The following is a 10,132-nucleotide window of genomic DNA, read 5'->3' as shown; positions in this document are numbered from 1 at the left end:
ATGCTATTTGTGCAGCAGCAGCATGTCTTAAATACTCACAGCACCGTATCGCTGTATGCATTGGCAGTAGCAAGCTCCCGTACTTGCTTGCAGCAGCAGCAATAATCTACAACTACAGCAATTCAGCAGCAGCTGCAGCGTAGCAGATCTATTCCACCAAGACCAAATACATTAACATTGTCATATCCATCACCATGCTAAAATCTTCCAAGAGTTGTCATGATTTAACTGTATTTAACCTCAGAATGATCTCAAAGTGAGTCTAATTTTGTGGTGGCTGTGCTTTAATTATTATAATCTTAATTCAAGTGATGAAGGATTTCGAAAGTGACAGTAATCAGTGTTAAATACTACTGTGTTTAACATTAGAAATTTAGAAAAGTAATCAAACGTAATCAGTTACATTACTTTAATAAAGTAATTGAAATAGTTACACTACTTATTACATTTTAGATGTAATCTGTAACCTATTACATTTCCAAAGTAACCTTCCCAACACAACATCATTACATGCGCACATTTCACCAAAGTTTCTATTTACAACGTAATTTTGCAGCGTTGAGCAATGTGGCCAATCACAGACATATCAGTTGAACGCAATGGCCAATCAGAGGCGTTTAAGTTCGACAGAATTCACTCACCGCTGAAAAACTGAGTTTGTTTGTTTTTTCCTCAGTGCAGTTCTGTGAATCATCTCACAACTAAGTGCAGATGCGATGTAAATAAGAGATTCACTGACTATAGCGAACTCTTGTGAGATCGATCGCGATGAACTAAGATGAGTGATGGCTTTTTAGTGATTATTAAGGGAGCGCTCTTGGGGCTTTACAATCCATTCCATGGGTGTAGGTTTGATTTTGGCATTGGTGAGGACATAACGGCAATTTTGATCAAAATTATTGCTAGGGATAATTTAGTAGTGTCTGATATTGGTAGGATCATGTCATAGCGTCTTGACTACGTCCAAAATTACAACAACAGTGGTTACATACACATATATTTCATTGTTTGATCAAAATTATTGCTAGGGACAATTTAGTAGTCATTGGATATTGAAAGGGACATGTCATAGCCTCTCTACTAAATTCTACACTGCAAAAAATTATTTTCTTACTTAGTATTTTTATCTTGTTTTCTAGTATAAATATCTAAATATTCTTGAATCAAGATATATATATATACACCTTGCTACGTGTACTGCGTTAAGCTAACTGAGACTTGTCATTTGCACTTACATATTGTTGCTATTTTGTTAGTTTTGACTGCTTTTATTGTCCTCATTTGTAAGTCGCTTTGGATAAAAGCGTCTACTAAATGTAAATGTAAATGTAAGATGCATTTATTTTACAAGTAAAATGACTTAAGATATTACGTCTTGTTTTCTGAAAAAATTATCAAAATTTTGTTAGTTTTTGCTTAAAACGTGCAAAAATATCTGCCAATGGGGCAAGAAAAATAATCTTGTTTAGCCTTTGAATTAAGATTACTTTTCTTACCCCATTGGCAGAGAGTAAGAAAATAATTTTTTTGCAGTGTACACCCTTGATCCATTCAAAATTTGCATTAAACTTTAGTTTTTCGGACACATACACTCTCGAAATAGCATAATAAATAATAGTGACAACCATAGCAATGGATGGGACAAAAATAATAGTGAAAATAGATGTGCATTAAGGCTAGAGCACTAGAGGGTTGCATTGGGATTGAAAAATATAACCCGGGTCCCGCTGTCATGCGATTTGGTGCATAACAGAAATACTCACCATTATGAACCACGTGATGAGCGCGGCGTTACGGACGTTCTTCAGATCGCCGGCTTTAACGTCGTCCTGCATCTCCAGATAAAACAACAGACTCTCGTTGATGATGTTGGGCAGCCAGCTGACGTGATGAAGAGCACAGAAAACTGATTTTCACTGATTATGTGTTCATTATTGATTGAACTGTTTGTTTAAGGGAACCTTCAGATTATAAAACCGTCACGGCTGTTTAAAGAGGAGGATATGAATCTCTTCTCGTGAAGAGTTTCTTACCAAATGACGAAGACCAGCATGATCTTAAAGAAGCGTATTTTGATCTCAGATCCGAGTCGTCTCTCGTTCTCGGTGTAGATTCCCTGTTGACCCTTCAGCAGCGACGTCACTGCATTAAAACACAGACAGACATGAGATTATCTGGGATGAATCACATCCAGAGTCATGTATGAACTCAATTAGTGTAGGATTTACGTTAAAACAATTTTTACTCAGAAATTGCCAGTAAAATTAGACTGACTCACTGGAGGAAGCGTTATTATGGATTATAGACTCTATGTATTTGAGTTAAAAACGTCTTAATGATAGCAGGGTGCTTGAAATCCTTGAAAATGCTTGAATTTTAACGTAGTGTTTTCAAGGTTTGAAAAGTGCTTACATTTTGGATAAAGTGTTTGAAACTGCTTGAAATTGCAATTGCATTGATTAATAATGTGCTTTATTTCTGAATAACGTTAGTTCACTTTCTAGACGAAATGCTTTTTGTATAAAATGAAAACGCGTGTGGCTTTAGTGTGAGCGGGAGAAACATGTCGGGAGGTTGCTGCTTCAGTCAGCGTTGGCTTGAAAACGACAAATACAAATTATGGTTAAAATAATGTAAAGTTGCTTTTTTATGGGAGAGTCTGCGCTACAAGCCGTGTAAAATGTAAGCAAAAATGCCCCTGCTCAGTTAAACTGTTAAAGACTGTCGAGATTAAAGTGAAATAATAAAATAAACATTTCAAAGTCAAAACGCAGCGCAGGTGTTTTTATAATAATGCATCTCTGAAGTGAACCGACTGCCTTCAGAGAAGTTTCAAAGGCATTATCGTTTCATCTCACCGACGTATAATGTCTGCTAAAGTAGCGTTTGTGAGCCAGCGCTGCTTTGTGTAGCTACAGCCGTTAAACCGCTGTATTTCTGCAGTCCCAAAAGCGCCACCTAGTGGCAGACAGAACATCACATTTTAGCCTTTAAACTATTTTTAAGAAAAGGGATGAGTCAAAAATGTAAATAATATTTTTAATTTAAAGCACACACATCTTACCGTCTACATTTTTTTGATTTTTGAAGGCATATTAGCTTTTCGTTCTGAACAAAAACAGCAGACAGGCTTATTGAAAATGCAAATTCATCCTCTGAAAACTCTTTATACTTTTGACTCGTTCCTCCTTTGTTTCTCTGAGGCTGAGGTTTCTCAATTTGAGGTTTGTCACTTTATACAACTCTTTCCGTTTGTGAAAACCTGTATTTGAGCTGCAAATCATGTTTTTTGAAGTCATTTTATGACTTAATATGTTACAATAGACATTGTCCTACCCCACTCATACAGTATTTATTTTATTTTTGCAGGGTGAAAAGCCTTAAATATTATTTTAAAAATTCTGCAGATACCCTGTAAATTCTTTCTTTCTTTTTTATTTTATAATTTATATACTGTATGTTGGCTATTTATATTATGCAATGCTATATTCTATCCAAACCTGTGGTTTTTAATAGCACAATAACATCTGGTTTAAAGTGAAAAACTCAAGCGTGTGTGTGTGTGTGTGTGTGTGTAAACATGTAATTTACCACAGTTTAAAGTGCTGCAAAAACTTGAAAATGCACCTTGAAAAGTGCTTGAATTTGAATTTGGAAAAGGTGTAAGAACCCTGTGATAGATTTGTTTTTTCTTAATGATGTGATTTGATTTGTGTGGATTATTGTGATGTTTTTATCAGTTGTTTGGACTCTCATTCTGACGGCACCCATTCACTGCAGAGCATCCATTGCTGAGACACTGATGCAATGCTACATTTCTCCAAATCTGATGAAGAAACACACTCATATGGATGATCTGTGGGTGAGCAAATGTTCATTTCTGGCTGAACTATTGCTTTAAGTTAAACTGATCTTTTATCTTCTACTCACCAGCGGACACGGTCCGTGTGAACAGCACTGGATTGACGAGGAGCACCAGCAGCATGGGAGCGTATGTGGTGACGTAGTGAGGAATGGCGTGCTGAAGGCCGTTCTCACAGCTCACATGACAAACACATTCAGGTCAGATCACATTCACATTCATGCATTTGGCAGCTGCTTTTATCCAAAGTGACTTGCATTGCATTGAAGGTTTGCATGTTATTAGTTCATGCATTTACTGGGAATCAAACCCGTGACCTTGGAGTTGCTCATTTGCATATTAAACGTGCAACATATATCTTTAGCAATAATTGGTGCAGGATTTGCTTTGAAACAGTTTTCACAGAAATTGCTAGTAAATTTCACAAATAATTAGAAAGAAAGAAAGTCACATGAATTTGTGGTTTAAAAAAAAAAAAAAAGATTTATAAAATGTTAAGGTGTTCTTTTCGCTGTAATGAATAATAATGTGTTATTTAGAAGACTTTTATAGTAACACGTTGAATTAAACACAATTTTGTGAATTTTTTAGATATTTATAAAATTTTAAGGGTTTCTTTCCACTGTAATGAATAATAATTTGCTAATTAGAAGACTTTTATTTGTGAGCTTAAATGCATGCTTACGTAACTGATGTGCCTCTATTTTGAAAGTTAAAGTTTATTTACTTATTTAGACATTATTCTTTTAATTTTTGTTAGTATTTTTATTTATTTTAAATTTTGAGGTAGAAAGGCTGAAATAGTATTTTCTTGCCAAATCTACTCCAATTATCTGTTGTATTTATAATAATTTAAAAAAATGTTTTATGCACCAAAAAAATGATTTTTAAAAATGTTTGGTTTTAGATTTTAAGAACATTTTAATATTTTCTTTTCACTGTAATGAATAATAATTTATTATTTGTAAGACTTTTATTTGTGAGCCTAATGTGCCGGTTTTCTGAGGAATAAAAAGTATTTTATTTACCTATTTAGATATTATTCTTTTAATTTTTCTTAGTATTTATTTATTTTTTTAATTTTGAAGTAGAAAGACATAACTAGTATCTTTTTGTAAATCTACTCCAATAATCCTTATTTTATTTACAATAATTTTTAAATATTTTTTATAAATTTTTATTTACAAATTATTTTTACAGTGTACTAAAGGGCTCATATCATAAGTTTTTTTAAATTAATTTATTATTGAATTAATGAGGTCCACATAATTTTAGTAAAGTTTTTTTGCATCAAAACCAGATTTTATATTTTTCACAGCACTTTTATTAAATTTGCTAATTAGAAGACTTTTATTTGTGAGCTTAAATGCATGCTTACGTAATTGATGTGCCTATATTTTGAAATTTTAACACTTTATTTACCTATTTAGACATTATTTTTTACATTTTGGTTAGTATTTATTTATTATTTAATTTTGAAGTAGAAAGGCTGAAATAGTATTTTCTTGTCAAATCTACTCCAATAATCCTATATCCAGTCATTTTATTTACAATTATTTTTAAATAATATTTTTTTTTAATACATTTTTATTTACAAATTATTTTTACAGTGTACTAAAGGGGTCATATCATAAGTTTTTTAATTAATTATTGAATTAACAAGGTCCACATAATTTATTATTATAATTTTTTTTCACAATAGTTTTTTGCATCAAAACCATATTTCATATTATTTTTCACCACACTGTTAAGAACTTTTGGAATTAAAGAATGTCAGAAAAAGAATGAAACTGCATCCTGCGGTGGTTGAATCAGTGTTTACCTGGATATGGAGGGGTAGTAAAGCATGGCGAGTCCCTCCACACACAGCAGCAGCGTCAGACCCCACGTGATCATGTGATACAGGACGATCGTGCTGGAACACACAACACACATCAGCATCTGCTGCAGCGCTCGGAGACACAGGTGCATGATGGGACGCACCTGATGCCCGCCGAGCGCTTCACCACCAGGAAGACGTCCACCGCGTAACAGAAGGTCCACCAGAAGGAGGCGCTGAAGAACAGCTGGATCCACATCTACAGAGACACAAAACCAGATTCATGACCGCAAACCTCAAATGTGACCCTGGAGCACAAAAGCAGTGTTAAGTCGCTGGGGTATATTTGTAGCAATAGCCAAAAATACATTGTATGGGTCAAAATTATACATTTTTCTTTTATGCCAAAAATCTGTAGAATATTAAGTAATTTTCCTACCGTAAATATTAGGGTTGTGAATCGGCACTGGTTTTACAATTCAATTCGATTTTTATGAAATTATATAAGCAGGCTACTTTTAACTCTTTCGCCGCCAAACACAGAATTTCCCGTGTTTTCGCTGTTATACGCTAGGGGGCGCTATTACACATCTGAATGAGTCTAGAATCACTCGATCAAAAACACAGACGAGGAAGACGCAGAAACGAACGAACTCGTATATGTAAGCATATGAAAAATAATACGATCATCAACAATAAACGGCATATAAATGAAAACTGCCTAATGTTAGCGAGTGAAATGTGGATCCAGAAAGTGTGCAAGCTTTGGGAGTACGCCATCTACTGCAGCGTTGCTTTTATAATAATGCTAAATATGATCCAGATGTAGTATTTGATAAAAATGCGATTTTCTCAAAATGTAGCTTTTTTTTATGAAACCTACCTATATTCAAGTGTTGATAAAAAAAACAATGCTTGATGCTAGAATAAAACTGATTTTCTTGTTTGAAAGTAGAGGGTCTGATCTTTATTTTGATGTAATGCATGTTCAGATATTCATACAATAAAATATTCTGGGGGCCGTGAGATTTTAGTGAAAATCAGCAAAAACGCTGGCGGTGGCTGGCAACTTTTTTCATAAACGCTGGCGGGGAAAGAGTTAAAAATAATTACGAATTAATAACAAATCAAAGCAATTCTTAAGAATTTAACCAAATAAATACAGCTTCAAAACATACAAGCAAATATAACGTAATAACGGGTGCAACGAAAGTTCCGAAAAAGTTTACAGATAATCATAGTTCTGGGTTTTTCTTTTTTCCTCAGCATTATTGCGGTTTGATTATTACTGATGAGATCATAGACAGTGGCAGCATATCTAAAGTGAAAGACTGAAATAACAGCATTGCGCACGTGTCTCTCAGCGCATATTCTGTGCAGTGAAGCCGCCGCGATTGTCTCGAGCGCACACACTAAGCTTGCTTTTCCCTAAATGTGCCCAGATCTCAGATTTAAAAATAGTGGGTGCATTTTTAATGCTCGCGTGACAAGCACGTATGCGAATGACGACAGTAGGCTATAATCGATTATGGATTATTACTGCATCGATGCAATGATTAATTTCAACACCCCTGGTAAATATATCAAAACTTAATTTTTGATTAGTAATATGCATTGCTAAGAACTTCATTTGGACAACTTTAAAGATGATTTTCTCAATATTTTGATTTTTTTTTTTTGCACCCTCAGATTCCAGATTTTCAAATAGTTGCATCTCGACCAAATATTGTCCTATCCTGTGAAGTATAAATCTCAATTTTAAAAAAGAAATAGACCCTTATGACTGGTTTTGTGGTCCAGGGTCACATATAGGCTATGCATTATTCTGACAGAATTATAGCCTGTAATAAATACTGTTTTATTCAATTATTTGAACTGGAAAGATGCATATTCTTAAAGATTTGAATTTAAATGGGCAAATTGTGATTTTTAAAAATAAAAAATAAATTTTTCGGATTTTTTAAAATTATGAAAAATTGTAATAATAATAATAAATTAAGATTTTTTTTAAAGGTTTTCATTCCACTGTAATAAACAATGATTTGATAATTATAAAACTTTTATTTGTGAACTTAAATGCGTAATAACTTGTGTAAAATTGTATGTTTATATATTTATAATTTTAAATTATTATATTTATATTGTAAATTCATATTAACAGTTGACAAAACAATAAAATATTAGATTAAAACATAATATTTATATAGAGAGAGTGAAGACTAAAAACATACTGCCTTTTATTTCCATATAAAATAAATAACAGACATTAATATAATTAATATAGCTTATAATAAATACTATTTTGTTAAATTATTTAATTTTGGAAAAATTTGAACTTACCTGCATATTCCAAATATTACTATTTGGTAGAAAAATGTCAAGAATGTAAATGGGTTAATTGAGAAGGCATGGTTTTAAGTAAATGGGCAAAGTGTGTTAGTTTTAAAAATTCAAAATAATTTTTCTGATTTTTAAAAATTGTGAAAATGCTTTTTTTTTTTAAACAAAATGCAAAAAATTGTCTAAATGCAAAACGTTTTGGTGTTTGATGTGTCCCTCTATTTATGGAACCTAAAATTAACTTTATTAACATATTATTATTTTAATTTTTGTTAGCATTTATTTATTTTTCATTTCGGAAGAAAATATATGAATATATATAGAATATCATATGGTAAATAATCTATTATTTTATTTCGCTTTGCTGTTCATAGGTAAGTTACTGTTATTTTGGAGTTGTTTTGTGTTGATGTTTTATGAGAGGTTCCTTATAGTATGAATAATCTTTCATTTTAAAGCATATTTTAAATATTGCTAGACATTTTTGTGAGAAAAGAAAGTCCATAATTTAGATGGGTAGAGAAGATATTATTTTTAAATAATTTAAATAAATGGGCAAAGTTAGTGAGTTTTTTTTAATGCATGATGTTATACCTTTAGACATATTTAGGAATTATTCTTTTAATTTTTGTCAGTATTGGATGTTAAATAGCCTAAGAAAAAAATTAAATAAAGGTTGAAAGGTTGCTTGTAATCTTTGATTGATGCAGTTGTAACTGTCAGCTTTAAGGCTCTTGACTGGTTTTCTCACCGCGCCGCCGACACAAAACACCTGCGGCCAGACGTCAGTGCTGTTCCCAGCGGAGATCCTGCTGATCAGATCCGGAAAACCCAGCCAGACGGACGAGCGGACCACCATTCCTGGACAAACAGCAGATATCAGTCAGCATGAGCACACTGTACAACATCTACAGTATGTTACTTGAAATGTGAAAGATTCTCCTGAATTTAATATCAAATTGTCCCACTTTTCTCCCCAGGCTTCAGCTTCATGAACAGCTGTGTGTTCTCTGATAAAAACACTTTCTGAGAAAAGCATGTGTGGTTTGACACCTATAACAGTTTTTCTCGATTGCTAACACATTAATTTTGGTACAATCACACAGTCCTCGAAACAAAGACATGCATCTTTCCCCGACACATTTCACCTGCTTTCACACACGTTGCAATTTGTTTTCTGCAGAACTCTACACAAGAACAGCATCATTTTGCACAGGCTTGACCAGGTTCTCATTTAGAAAACACAAACACACAATATAACTACCTCAAGAATCACAGAATGAACACAAATAGCACACATTTTCTTTGTACTGTAAATACTGTAGCATGCACACAGCCTCAAACTCATTACTGTTGAATTGATTTGAAGCCAAGCACTTCTTGCATTGAGAGTCGACTGCAGAGAAAGTGTTTTCTAAGAAGACTAAGAAACTGCTATGGTATAACAAATAAGGATATTACCAATACTGTAATGCAACTTAGCAGAGGATGCTGAATTTGTTTATTTATTTATTTATTTACAGTTATTGATAGTATATTCCAATGTGTGTTTACTGTATATTCAGTTGTTTGGTTTTTGAACATTCCTCTTCTAGTGCTTTTCATCTACTGTGAGATCACTTTACAGTAGTGTAGAATTTTACTGCATCTGCACCGCTCTATTTATGCTGTATACTGTAACAGACATTTGACCTGGAAGTCTGAAGTTTTGCACGAGTTGGTGTGTAGTTTTGAGATCGTGTTTGTAGCTGAGAAAGTTGTTGTGAATTGTTTCATGAATTGTGTGTCAGCAATCGAGAATAACTGTAGGCTGTGAACATAAAATAATAAATTCATTGATGCAAATCAACTTCAAAATCCAACATTTAAACATAATTTGTCTGATAGAGCATGTAATATCTAACAAAAGTTGACTTTATAATGATCTTATGAAGCAGACAGACTGACCCAGATTGTGTGTGTGCGTGTGTCTGTAGTGTGTGTGTGTGTGTGTGTGTGTGAGAGAGAGATACTGTAGTGTGTGTGAGAGAGACTGTAGTGTGTGTGTGTGTAGTGTGTGTGTGTGTGTGTGTGTGTGTGTGTGTGTGTGTGTGTGTAGTATGTGTGAAAGT

At 33.3% G+C, this 10,132-nt stretch overlaps 1 protein-coding gene across 1 annotated transcript in view; it reads right to left on the bottom strand.

Moving 5' to 3' along the window:
- Nucleotides 1-10,132, bottom strand: part of gpr143 (G protein-coupled receptor 143) — a 19,548-nt gene that overhangs the window by 8,846 nt on the left and 570 nt on the right. Inside the window, exons 2-7 of the mRNA XM_016542106.1 lie at nucleotides 8,773-8,882; nucleotides 5,846-5,940; nucleotides 5,685-5,777; nucleotides 3,931-4,040; nucleotides 2,034-2,142; nucleotides 1,764-1,881 (exon numbers count right to left, since the gene is read on the bottom strand). Coding sequence (XP_016397592.1) covers nucleotides 1,764-1,881; nucleotides 2,034-2,142; nucleotides 3,931-4,040; nucleotides 5,685-5,777; nucleotides 5,846-5,940; nucleotides 8,773-8,882 — 635 coding nt within the window. The remainder of the gene's footprint in view (nucleotides 1-1,763; nucleotides 1,882-2,033; nucleotides 2,143-3,930; nucleotides 4,041-5,684; nucleotides 5,778-5,845; nucleotides 5,941-8,772; nucleotides 8,883-10,132) is intronic.

The sequence above is a fragment of the Sinocyclocheilus rhinocerous genome, unplaced genomic scaffold (genome assembly GCF_001515625.1).
Source record: "Sinocyclocheilus rhinocerous isolate Xijiao unplaced genomic scaffold, SAMN03320098_v1.1 scaffold2836, whole genome shotgun sequence".
Taxonomy (NCBI): domain Eukaryota; kingdom Metazoa; phylum Chordata; class Actinopteri; order Cypriniformes; family Cyprinidae; genus Sinocyclocheilus; species Sinocyclocheilus rhinocerous.
Note: the sequence above shows the minus strand (reverse complement) of the source record. Positions and strands in the feature narration are given on the sequence as shown.